Source organism: Girardinichthys multiradiatus, chromosome 15, assembly GCF_021462225.1.
Source record: "Girardinichthys multiradiatus isolate DD_20200921_A chromosome 15, DD_fGirMul_XY1, whole genome shotgun sequence".
In the NCBI taxonomy this organism is placed as follows: domain Eukaryota; kingdom Metazoa; phylum Chordata; class Actinopteri; order Cyprinodontiformes; family Goodeidae; genus Girardinichthys; species Girardinichthys multiradiatus.
In genome coordinates this window covers 17,062,082-17,076,038 of record NC_061808.1, presented here as the reverse complement: position 1 = coordinate 17,076,038, position 13,957 = coordinate 17,062,082, and the positions used below count along the sequence as shown (strand labels likewise).

Genomic DNA, 13,957 nt, shown 5'->3' with positions numbered 1-13,957 from the left:
CAGTGGTCCAAAGTACTTTTTTCGGATGAAAGCAAATTCTGCATGTCATTCGGAAATCAAGGTGCCAGAGTCTGGAGGAAGACTGGGGAGAAGGAAATGCCAAAATGCCAGAAGTCCAGTGTCAAGTACCCACAGTCAGTGATGGTCTGGGGTGCCGTGTCAGCTGCTGGTGTTGGTCCACTGTGTTTTATCAAGGGCAGGGTCAATGCAGCTAGCTATCAGGAGATTTTGGAGCACTTCATGCTTCCATCTGCTGAAAAGCTTTATGGAGATGAAGATTTCATTTTTCAGCACGACCTGGCACCTGCTCACAGTGCCAAAACCACTGGTAAATGGTTTACTGACCATGGTATCACTGTGCTCAATTGGCCTGCCAACTCTCCTGACCTGAACCCCATAGAGAATCTGTGGGATATTGTGAAGAGAACGTTGAGAGACTCAAGACCCAACACTCTGGATGAGCCAAAGGCCGCTATCGAAGCATCCTGGGCCTCCATAAGACCTCAGCAGTGCCACAGGCTGATTGCCTCCATGCCACGCCGCATTGAAGCAGTCATTTCTGCAAAAGGATTCCCGACCAAGTATTGAGTGCATAACTGTACATGATTATTTGAAGGTTGACGTTTTTTGTATTAAAAACACTTTTCTTTTATTGGTCGGATGAAATATGCTAATTTTGTGAGATAGGAATTTTGGGTTTTCATGAGCTGTATGCCAAAATCATCCGTATTAAGACAATAAAAGACCTGAAATATTTCAGTTAGTGTGCAATGAATCTAAAATATATGAATGTTAAATTTTCATCATTACATTATAGAAAATAATTAACTTTATTACAATATGCTAATATTTTGAGAAGGACCTGTATCTAATTAAGTCCTCTGTGGTAAGGAATTCATCCTGTGCTAGAAGAAAAATTATAATATTAATCCTTGGTATGAAGCAGTTGTCTCATCATTCAAATAGTAACAGTCATGGGCACTCACTGAAGTCTAAGTAGAGAAGCTGGGTCACTGGTAGGTCCAAACCTTTTAAATACTAATAATGTTCGCTTTCACTAGTGTGAAATTGTTGTGATACAATCCTTCTAAGAAATCTAAAAATCTCTGGTCATTGGTGTAAAAACAACTGTAGTAAAATTTTCAAATACTAATAATGCATAGATAAATAAATGCTTGAAATATATCTCCCCTTGTGTATTAACTATTATAATTTAGCTGAATGTTCAAGTTCAGATTAAGACTTTCCAATAAAGTTTGTATTATTTTGTGTGTGTGTGTGTGCCTTTGCCAGCATGCTTTTTTTTTTCTATTATTACTGTTACTATTACTAATATTAATACTATTATCATCCACCTTAACTCACTGACTTCAGAACTACTGATCTTTGGTCGACCGGTTCACATCACCCTCATTGCGAGGCGCTCTAGCAAATTCGCCGGGACTCGCTTCCTGAAAAGAGGCGCCAACTGTGAGGTACAGCCGTTGCCCGGCAACAGGGACAATAGATAGTGGAAGCAGAGCTGAGGGCCATCACCATGATTGAGATGATTCAGGTTGATCACGGGGGGTTAATTTGATCCACTGTCTCGTTCTTTAGTATGCATGAGTATCTGCTTGGGCGTTTTTGTGGGAGGAAGGATGAACTTAGGGGACACATTTTGTTTCACGCCCTCCTGTTTTGGACTGTTATACTAAAAAACTTTGGGCATAATTCATTTATTATTGCTATGATTTGCAGATGAAGTCACGTTTTTGTGCACGCATGAATGAACAGCTGTGCTGCTGTGATATTCTTTGAAAACTAGTCAAGCTAGTGGCAGCCGCTTTATTTATCAGGGTACTTTGATTAACATACCTGGTACCAGGTAGCATTATGTCTAAAATGTTATATAAAAAATGATTGCAGGCATTTTAAATTAAAAAAATTCCAAGGACCCAGCATTAGATGTGCATGTTTTTATTGTCCTATGAATCACATTTTCTTTATCATAGCTTATTCTAAAAATGCATTTCTATAATGATGTCATTTTAAAATAAAATCTACAACTATATTTATTTGTTTTCATGTATTTACCACTTGCTACATTACAAGTGACAGATGGTCAGTTGGCTTATTTGGATTTAACAAATGTCTTACAAAGATTAAAGAGGCTTTTTATGTGCACCTCTACTGCTACAGGGGCACATAGCTCAGCAAACCAAAATTAATGTTTCTTAATGTACAATTTCTTAGAGTGTAGGACTTCAGCATCTGTTTAATAATCGATACAGAATTTCAGAGGAATGTAAAAGATGTGTTGTGGGTCTGGAATCACCGCTGAAAACCATTGTCAGTGAACACACTGTAGTTTGTTCAACCTATTTCAAACTATTGCTTTGCATAAATGTCGTCTATTTAAATATAGCAAGATTGGGAAAGTGTTTTACTTTCATAATCACAGCAGCCTTTTTCTAAACTTCCCCAATGGATTAAAAATAGAAGCTTATATGTTCCTCTCTTGCTATTATGTTGGTTATTGGTAATTGGTTATTAGGTTTCTTCTGTTTTTTCTGTTTTTTCTTTTTGTCATCATCAAACAGGCCTTATTAATGCTGGACTTGTAGAATCAGGAAATAACCTAAAATAGAACCTATATGACAACGTGAAGTAGGGTAAACATTCTCAAAAAGCAAGATATCAAGCACCAATCTAAAGAAGTTTAGGAATGGATGGGAAACAAAGTTATTGAAATTTATCAGTCTGGAAAGGAACTTTTTAGAAGTCACTGAGATAAACCCCCCGAAAATAAACAAACCCTATAGTCAAACGCAGAGGAGGGTTTGCAAATGGGCCTTTAATGCTCCTCAGCCCCCCAGTGTGGCTGAATTTAAAGAATTCTGCAATGAAGAGTGCATCAAAATCCTTCCTCAGCGATGGAATATATGGTTTGCCTGTTATTGCAAATGATTGATGGTAGTTGTTTATGCTAAGGCTGGCGCAAACAGTAATTCGGCATTGGGTGCAATTACTGTTTCACATAAGGACATGTTGGTTTGGATAGCTTTTTCCCTTGATATATAAAATCATCATTTGAAAATGGTCATTTGTATGAAGTCAGGTTATCTTGTCTAATATAAAATGTGTTTTTTCTGAAAAATTAAGTTTTGACAAAAAAGCAAAATCAGAAAGAAATGTGGAAATACTTTTCACATCACTACAAAATACCCCATTAAAAAGTGGTTAATTTAGTGCAATATCAAACTTCTGCTTCCTCTAGGCTTTATAAATATATGTATGTCTTTGGTCTCATTACGTTTTCCTTTTTTTCCCCAGGGGGATGTAGCTAATGAGGTAGAGACCGAGCAGATTGTCCACGACGCCTCAGTTATGTCTTTTACAGCAGGAAGCTACTCCTCGTACGTCCAGGTGCGAGGTTCTGTCCCACTTTACTGGTCTCAGGACATTTCTACCATGATGCCAAAGCCGCCCATAAGATGTAAGACTTCTGCTTTACATCTCATGCACTTCTATAAGGGAATAATTTTCAGTATTGTGTAATTATGTTTTGAGCTATTCAGCTTTATTGGATAAAAAACACAAACTACTACTTTTTAATACTTTAGAAGCTCCATATCTTTCATTATTACAAATATTATGAGGCAGAAGAGAGGCCCAGGCCTTAAAATGTTTCAGTATGAATTACATTTTCCTTCTCAAAACCTAATATAACCTGTTTGGAACATGGAAGTTTTGCATTAAAATAAGAGTTTGTTTTCTTACTGAGGCCCTTCTATTTCCTGTACAAGCATAAACCTAAGTAGGATTTAAAAAGATTAGTAGATACGGGCAGAGTGACCCCCTCTTGATTTCCATATCTGTATTCGTTCTCTGGTCTCATTGTGAATGGATAAAAGCGCTGAAACCTCGTCCAGAGGGAGGTGATCAGGTAAGACTGATGACACTGGAGACTGACATGTTTCACTGTGTGTATCAACAGGAATACGCTGGGAATTACTTTTGTACAATGCCTGCATGAGCTGATAATCATTTTCCTCTCTGCTACGGCCTTTTTTCATCCTCAGATGACCTTTAGTTGAGTTGTCAATCAGCATATCCAAAATCCCTCTTTGCTTACCTCATTGTCCTGGTCCTTCTTTGATCCCTGAACACAGTCCATATCTGACTTTTTTGAAATATAATCGAAACGTTGGACAGCCTGGTTAAACTTCGTACTATACGTCTGTATATAGTACTGATATACATTCAGAGTATTGATCCTCAACACTGGGTTTGATACACAGGGAGTCTTTAAATTATTTTTGGGGGTCGTCTTATCTTTTAAGACTGCATAAATTAAAGAATCATTTTCAATATTGTTTTTTTTTTCATATTTATGAATGTTTTTCTTTCAGCTAAATTTGTTTTGCTTATCTAAATTGTAATAAGTGCATCTTGTGTTTCTATTTAGACTCTTAATACCTCTAGATTAAATAGTACTTCAACCACTTGCCTTCACAAAACACCTAATTGGTAAATAGAGCCTACCTGTGTGCAATTTAATATAATTATAAATATAGCTATTTTGTGAGGGCCTCAGAGACTTGTTAGAGAGAACATTAGTGATGAAACTGAGGACCAAGTACCACAGCAGACATTGCAGGGAGAAAGTTGTGGGGAATTTTAAAGCAGGGTTAGATAGTAAAGAAATATTCCAAGGTTTGAACATTTCATTAAGCATCTGAAAATTGAGGTAGTACAGTAGAACTATGAACCTACCAATACAAAGTTTGTCTGTCAGTTTAGGCTGTCCACCTAAACTGACAGATGCTAAAACATATTCTGTGGTTCTTTCTGCAGCTGATGCTTTTTCTTACAATCTGGTGAGCTGATTATTCTAGACAGAGCTGTAATTATTAAGCTTTTAGTTCTTATGAACAACTTCAGGTGATAGTTGCCTCTTTGAGCTTCATAAGAAGCTCATAGGAACAATGGTAGTTGGTGTTTTAATGAATCCACTTTTATATGCAGGGAATTTTGGCTAATTACATTTTCACTACATTTCTGTACAATCATGTGTTCTTCAAGGAGGCCAAAGTGAGTATGACCATTCCAGAGTCAACACTGTTGTAAGATTTATCTGATTTAGTCTCTGCCTGATGTCTGTTGGAAAAATCTAGGTCAGTGCCATGGCTGTAAATATGTAACCATCCATTTCCTGCTATCTCATTTTCACAATGACTGTAAAGTCTCAGATTTACATCTGTAATGTAATGGGTAATGCCTGGATTGAAGATGACAGAAGACATGATTGTAAAGATGATAGCCTAAATGATTTGCTCTCCTCCTCTGTTATTGACTTATAAGCACATTAACTCTTTAGAGATGGAACAAAACTAGAATGGGGGAAAAAATTATGAAATGAGGCACAACTAGCATTAAGATTCAGCTGTTATTGCAGTGGTATAACCTCTAAAAATCTAGCAAAAAGGGCTCCTAATTTCTATAAAATAAATGTAGCTGAAAAACATTTCTGTTTGTACCTACTTTTTTAATTGATCAAGTGTCAAGGAATTTTCACTGAGTGATTCATGAGATCTTGTTTCCTTGGTGTATGAATATGATGTGACAAAGAAGCTTTTTTTCTCTTTGGCGCACTTCAAAATGGCAAATACAGGAAAACATACCATCTAAGTAAGGCAGGTGTTTGTTTGTTTTTTTCATTTCCTGTCACAGCATTTCATTCATACCATAAAGAGAAGCTGATATCCTACATGTGCCAGGGCAGATTTGTTCTACAAACAGAATATCTCAATATAGAATCCTAATTATGTAATTGACTTTTTTAAATCAAGACTGGATCCAGCATCAGGCCACACTGATGTAATAGTAACCTGTATTTGTATGACCTTCAACCAGTTTGATTATTTGTGTCAATGTGTGTGAGCATACGTGTAGAAAAACGAGTTTGTCAGTTGGTAGAGTAGTGAGAACGGTATAAGGCCTGCAACACACAGCACCCAAAAACAGATGGACTCAGCTCCATAGGCTGCAGCAGCCTCAGACAGGAAGAATCAAAGGCATTACCCCACGGCAGCCATACACAGAGGTCGTCAGTGAAGCACAAGAGACGCATTGTGAGATGTAGGACACCGGTCCCCCTGACCCAGCCGCAATTCCATCTCCCACCAGGGAATTTAGGGATCCAGTCCCCCTGGCGGCCCAGGGCATGTTCCAACCCGCACCAGTAAGACCACCCAGCACAAAACAGGGCCCCCAACATGCACCAGCCCACCACGGCATCCAAAACTCAGAAGGACCAAGGAAGGAGGGCACAGTATCATCCCACCTGGTCAAGAGATGTGGATGCCCACCAGAGCCCAGCATAGCCCCTGTGGCCCACAGCCTATCCAACACATCCCCTGGAGCCAGTACCCCCACCCCACACACATAAAAACACACAGTTTTTGCATGTGTGTCTATGGTAATCTGAAATATTGCGATAAATCCAGATGTGTGTCTAAAGTGCTTTAAAATTGGGGTTGTGGCTGGTGTGCGAGACCCCACTTCTTGCTTGTCACATAGCAGTTTTAAGGCTTAGCATGTTTTACAGGTTTTAGAGTGAATAGAAGATTACAAAATGAAAGTGAAGGCATGTAGCACCGCATGTGAAGCAGAAGGGTTGTGATGAAGTTTGACTTCAAAGGTTTTAGTCTGTTAAAATTTCAACTTTGAAAAGGAAAGTGCACATGGATTCTAAAAATGATGCCATGTATTAATTTTTCTTTTAAAACTGACCATAAGATTATTATTTTTTTACTTTTGCTTTAGGGGGCCACTTGGAATCACATGCAGAATTTTTCCAAGGACTGAGAAGAAGTTATTTCAAGGCAATCTTACCACAGGTGTGGTTTAAGGCCGCCATAATCTTTAGATTGTTGCCGTCGCAGCGATACTGGTGTCGCACCATCTGTTACAGGAATTCCTTTTGAGTGTCTTATTGGATATTGTTCTTTATGACCTCGGTTATTTACCAAATGTATGATCATTGTCATTTAACTGAATAATCTTAGTAGCAACCAAATGCTTCCATGACGGTACTGTTTAATAGTATGTTGTATAAATGTCTAAATTCCCCACATCTTCAGCACAGTGCTCTGCATAAAATGTATTGCCATTTATGGGATGAGGTAAGGACTTTTTATTTGCATTCTTGTAGTATATTCCATCTCATTCTGGTCTGTTTTCTGTTTTTTATAGTGGACCAAGCAGATCCATATGCTAATATAGCTGCCCTGCATTTCGACCAAATGCTTCAGCGGTTTGGCTCACCCATCATCATCTTCAACCTGGTTAAGGTAATAAGCACTTACAGAAACATCCCTCTGAGAAATCTTGTTTGCCACAGTGACCTAGAGTGAGGAAAATAAGTATTTGAACACCCTGCGACTTTGCAAGTTCTCCCACTGAAAAATCATGGAGGGGTCTGAAATCTTCATCTTAGGTGCAGGTCCACTGTAAGAGACATAATCTAAAAAAAACTAAATCCGGAAATCACAATGTATGATTTTTTAAATAATTTATTTTGTGTTACTGCTGCAAATAAGTATTTGAACACCTGCCAATCAGCAAAAATTCAAAAACCTGTTAGTCTGCCTCTAAAAAGTACACCTCCACTCCACTTATTATTCTAAATTAGAAGCACCTGTTTGAGGTTGTTAGCTGCATAAAGACACCTGTCCACCCCACACAATCAGTAAGACTCTAACTACTAACATGGCTAAGTCCAAAGAGCTGCCCAAAGACACCAGGGACAAAATTGTAGACCTCCACAAGGCTGGAAAGGGCTACAGAGCAATTGGCAAGCAGCTTGGAGAAATAGATCAACTGTTGGAGCAATTATTAGAAAATGGAAGAAGCTAAACATGACTGTCAATCCGTCTCGGACTGGGGCTCCATGCAAGATCTCACCTTGTGACATATCAATGATCCTAAGAAATGTGAGGAATCAGCCTAGAACTACATGGGAGGAGCTGGTCAATGACCTGAAGAGAGCTGGCACCACTGTTTCCAAGGTTACTGTGGGTAATACACTAAGACGTGTGCCATGGCACAGAAGGTTCCCCTGCTTTAATCAGCACACGTCCAGGCCCGTCTTAAGTTTGCCCATGACCATTTGGATGATCCAGAGGAGTCATGGGAGAAGGTTCTGTGGTCAGATGAGACCAAAATAGAACTTTTTGGTCTTAATTTCACTCGCTGTGTTTGGAGGATGAGGAATGATGTGTACCATCCCAAAAACACCATCCCTACTGTGAAGCATGGGGGTGGAAGCATCATGTGTTCAGGGTGTTTTTCTGCACATGGGACAGGACGACTGCACTGTATTAAGGAGAGGATGACCGGGGCCATGTATTGCGAAATTTTGGAGAACAACCTCCTTCCCTCAGTTAGATCATTGAAGATGGTTCGTGGCTGGGTCTTCCCACATGACAATGACCCGAAGCACACAGCCAGGATAACCAAGGAGTGGCTCCATAAGAAGCATATCAAGGTTCTGGAGTGGCCTAGCCAGTCTCCAGACCTAAACTCTATAAAAAATCTTTGGAGGGAGCTAAACTCCGTGTTTCTCAGCAACAGCACAGAAACCTGGCTGATCTGGATAAGATCTTTGTGGAGGAAGGGGTCAAAATCCCTGCTGCAGTTTGTGCAAACCTGGTGAAAATCTACAGGAAACGTTTGGCCTCTGTAATTGCAAACAAAGGCTACTGTACCAAGTGTTAACGTTGATTTTCACAGGTGTTCAAATACTTATTTACAGCAGTAACACACAAATATAAATTATTCAAAAATCATACATTGAAATTTCCGGATTTGTTTTTTTGGATTATGTCTCTCACAGTGGACATCCACCTAAGATGAACATTTCAGACCCCTCCATGATTTCTAAGTGGGAGAACTTGCAGGGTGTTCAAATACTTATTTTCCTCACTGTAGCCAAGTGGGCAGCCAACAGAATAAATGGAAGTGATCTTTAAACTCCATTGCTGATACTGGGAGTTAACCCAGCAGAGCTTTATAAATGAAAAAACAATATTAATGATGTCCATTCAAATTAAATAATAAAGAATGAAGTGATGAGTGAGGGATTTTCTATTTGAAAATAAATGTAAGGAAGGCTTGAGAGAACAAACAGCTTTTCTGGCAGTTCCAATATGGGATCTTCCTTATTTGTTTTCTATAATGAACAGTTTCATAAATGTGCAGACTTTTTAATGCACACAAAGCTTTGGAACAAACTGAACACGAAGAAAAGCCTACCTAAGCTCAAAAAGTACATTATATGTACTTGAACACCTACAGTTATGATTGCCCTGAAACTGTCAAAGAAGCTGACAAACCCAGCAGAATAATTGCACAGCATTTAGAATTCTTACATGTCGTGTAACTATTATTTTCCAATTTCTACCTTGAATAAAAGACCACAGAGTTCTTCAAAATGTGAAAATCACTTGTCAGATGTACCAGAGACCTCATGTACAAAAACATGACATACACGTTTTTATACGCAAGACATAAAATGTATCAATAATTAACTTTTTTCCTGTCCGCTGTCGCTACATGCATGCTCAGAATGAGGGATGGCTGCAAAGTCATTGCAAGTGACTGTCCGCTGTTGCTACATGCTCATCCAGGGGGAGTGAAAGCTGCAAGTCACTGATACGATGAAATCTGCTTGGTTTCTTTAGATAGAAAAACTTTTTAACCAATTTGAATAAATAACTGAATCTAACTGCACTGTTTGATAGTTAGGATTAATTGGAATGTATTTACCTGACTTGAAATCTGTATGATTCAATTGAATTCACTTTGTAAAGTACCTTGAGACAACATGTTAATTGGCGCTATATAAATAAAACTTAATTGAATTGAATTAAACTGAATGTGGAAATGTACAAAGCAGCGATACAACTTGCAACAGTTGTGACCACACTAAGCGTGTAACAAGTCAAGGAACTGTTCACTGCCTGTACCTGAAAATATGTCTTATATTCTAGGTTCTTCAAAGTAGCCACCTTTTGCTTTGATTACTGCTCCACACACTCTTGGCATTCTGTTGATGAGCTTCAAGAGGTAGTCACCTGAAATGGTTTTCCAACAGTCTTGAAGGAGTTCCCAGAGATGCTTAAGCACTTGTTGGCCCTTTTGTCTTCACTCTGCGGTCCAGCTCACCCCAAACCATCTCGATTGGGTTCAGGTCCAGTGACTGTGGAGGCCAGGTCATCTGGTGCAGCACCCCATCACTCTCCTTCTTGGTCAAATAGCCCTTACACAGCCTGGAGGTGTGTTTGGAGTCATTGTCCTGTTGAAAAATAAATGATGGTCCAACTAAACGCAAACCGGATGGAATAGCATGCCGCTGATAAATGCTGTGGTAGCCATGCTGGTTCAGTATGCCTTCAATTTTGAATAAATCCCTAACAGTGTCATCAGCAAAGCACCCCCACACCATCACACCTCCTCCTCCATGCTTCACGGTGGGAACCAGGCATGTAGAGTCCATCCGTTCACCTCTTCTGCGCCGCACAAAGACACAGTGGTTGGAACCAAAGATATCAAACTTGGATTCATCAGAACAAAGCACAGATTTCCACTGGTCTAATGTCCATTCTTTGTGTTCTTTAGCCCAAACAAGTCTCTTCTGCTTGTTGTCTGTCCTCAGCAGTGGTTTCCTAGCAGCTATTTTACCATGAAGGCCTGATTCACACAGTCTCCTCTTAACAGTTGTTCTAGAGATGTGTCTGCTGCTAGAACTCTGTGTGGCATTGACCTGTTCTCTAATCTGAGCTGCTGTTAACCTGCAATTTCTGAGGCTGGTGACTCGGATGAACTTATCGTCCGCAGCAGAGGTGACTCTTGGTCTTCCTTTCCTGGGGTGGTCCTCATGTGAGCCAGTTTCTTTGTAGCGCTTGATGGTTTTTGCGACTGCGCTTGGGGACACTTTCAAAGTTTTCACAATTGTTTGGACTGACTGACCTTCATTTCTTAAAGTAATGATGGCCACTCGATTTTCTTTACTTAGCTGCTTTTTTCTTGCCATAATACAAATTCTAACAGTCTATTCAGTAGGACTATCAGATGTGTATTGTATCCACCTCCTGCACAACACAAGTGATGGTCCCAACCCCATTTATAAGGCTTGAAATCCCACTTATTAAACCTGACGGGGCACACCTGTTTAGTGAAAACCATTTCAGGTGACTACCTCTTGAAGCTCATCAACAGAATGCCAAGAGTGTGTGGAGCAGTAATCAAAGCAAAAGGTGGCTACTTTAAAGAACCTAGAATATAAGACATATTTTCAGTTGTTTCACACTTTTTTGTTCAGTATATAATTCCACATGTGTTAATTCATAGTTTTGATGCCTTCAGTGTGAAGCTACAATATTCATAGTCATGAAAATAAAGAAAACTCTTTGAATGAGGAGTGTCCAAACTTTTGGTCTGTACTCTACAACCGCTGACCACGCGGAGGTCAGAAGCAACAATTGGGGGCATGTCAAGTTGATCTTGAGCTGAGCTATGCCATCTGTGTGGGTTGGAATTATCCATATGTTAGCCGGGTCTATCAAATTCCCATTTAGTGCAGTCATGGAAGTTTTAAAGGGCAGTAGGCACCCAATTTCCCTAATTAAGCCAAAGCTATTGACTTCATAACTACATGTTGCTTAAGGCCTCATAGCACGAGCATGATGAAGTTGTTTGTGTTGACCAGAAATATTCTTATTTAATCAATGTGCTAATTATATTGGGTATGCAAATTTACCCAACCAACATTTTGGTGAGGTGGCCTGGCCTGATGCATGGGTGCCTGTGTACCATCACAGCTGCAAAACATCTCCAGCCTTTAGGCAAACCTCTCCAGGAAACACCAGAGCAGGTCCAGTAGCCTTCTTCTAAAGCAACTAGGATTTGCTTTGAACCTAGAAAAAAGATAAGATTTTGCTCTTAAAACTGCCTTGTTTTTTGTTCAAAATACCAATCTGCTGTCTACTTCTTTGTCAAGGGAATTTGTATGTTTGATGAAGTTAGGTTTGAAAAACAGATTTGAATAAATGACTCTTCCCTTATTTTCACTCAATTCACAGCGCATTTACTGTACAAATTAAGTGCACTTGGATCCATGAACACACGATTTAATATATTTAAAACAAAATGTAATAAAATATAAACTACAATCCCTCCCTATTCATTTAGAGAGCTTGTGTTTTATTATGTGGAATATTGAGGATGCAAATAGGAAATGTTCTGCATCCTTTAGGTATTTATCTTTTTTATCCACTATGCCAGTGGTATCACTCATCAGGTCAAGTAGAGCAAGGTGGAATGTGTAATCTCCAAAGCATTCGATTGATTGCTGTTCATTAGCTGTTAACTATTAAGGTCACAAGACATTTTCTGAGCGGTTTGTGATTACCAGCTGTTGAAATCCTACCTCAGATATTGATGTTTCTGTTTCTATCTGTAAAGAAACTCACCAGTAATTGAAGGTAACATACCACTGCACCCCTGGCCCAGTGTTTAAACTGCTCTTAAGTTTCAAAGAAGGAATACAATTCTATAATACTTGTAACGTGTGTCTGAATCAGTTCTGTAACCTCTCATCCTTAAAGGGAAGTAAACAGATGAAGTGTGCATATATCCCTCTACTTCCACCTCGCTGTGCAACACATTGTACAGCTTTTGTTGGGTACCCAGACATATAATTTGTAGCTTAGATTTCGAGCTCACGTTGTCATTCACAAGGGGAGCTGTGAGATGAGGGACCAATCACAGAGCTCCAATGACTGCACAAGCAACAGCCATGTGAAATCTGCAGACCTTGGGGAATAAAGGAGGGGTCTACTCCCTTTCTTTCACTGTATGCTCCCTCACTTATCCCAAAGAGACAGAGGAAAAAAATGGACATTAACCATAAAGAGTTGACAGTCTACCTCTCTCAATGGGGATACTGGGGTCTGCGGGTACCCTGTTAAGTCTGGGATGTGTGCATATTTCTGAGGAAGAGTATAGAGCACATGGCCAAGCATGTGAATGTCTTTTGCTATCATCAAAGTGGAGTAAAGTGTATTAAAACGTTTACTGTTTTCACAGAGGTATTGTTTACATAAAATGATAAAACATAAAAGCTTTGATCACAAAACTGAACTGGCAAAAGGAAAAGGAAATTAACGTGTGAAAAAAATCATTTCACTGGGTTAGACTAAATTTGACATAATTACTCCTATTATTTTCATCTCTTAAAATTTCCAAGACCAGCCTCCTCATGTGCATCAATGTGCCTTTGTAACTGCTGCATATTCTGGCTCGTTGTCAGTAACTTCGCTTTATACATTTGAACAGCTCATTGTGGCTTTTGTCTGTGCGTGCACATGTGTAGGATAGTTAAGCCTTATAGTATATCATCCGAGAGTAGAATGTGTGATTGTGTCTGTGTGTGACAAGCTCTGCAGAGTGGGTGCTAGGAAATGCTCTGGTAAGTTCGCTGGTTGCCATGTTGCTTCGCCGTTTCTAGATGATGTGAATGGAGATGTGGGCCTGCTTAATGATGCATCCATGACAATTATCACCCAGGGTGATGGGTCATAAAGGCACAATGTGAGAGCACACAAATAACTTAATGGATGGTCGAAGTCACAGAGACAGACTGGCTGCATCCCTTTTTATTGACATAGGTAATTATTTTAAGGTTAGAAGTACATGAAGATGAAACCATATATCTACATATGCTGTTTTAAAAAAGAAACTACAATACACATTTTCAGTGTATATAGTTTGGACCAAACGGCTTTAGCGCCCTTTCACAAGCTTCTCTCAGTAGTTTGCTGGAATTTTGGCCCTTTCTTCCTAACCAAACCTGTGTATCTGATTGAGGTTTGAACGCCTACTTACTCTCACACACCTTTTCAGCTCTGCC

At 39.4% G+C, this 13,957-nt stretch overlaps 1 protein-coding gene across 2 annotated transcripts in view; it reads left to right on the top strand.

The window, feature by feature from the left end:
• Positions 1-13,957, top strand: part of fig4a (FIG4 phosphoinositide 5-phosphatase a) — an 82,309-nt gene that overhangs the window by 23,974 nt on the left and 44,378 nt on the right. For both annotated transcript variants that reach the window (XM_047388838.1, XM_047388837.1), the window contains 3 exons: positions 1,375-1,475; positions 3,316-3,478; positions 7,240-7,337. In XM_047388838.1, the coding sequence (XP_047244794.1) occupies positions 1,375-1,475; positions 3,316-3,478; positions 7,240-7,337 (362 nt within the window). The remainder of the gene's footprint in view (positions 1-1,374; positions 1,476-3,315; positions 3,479-7,239; positions 7,338-13,957) is intronic.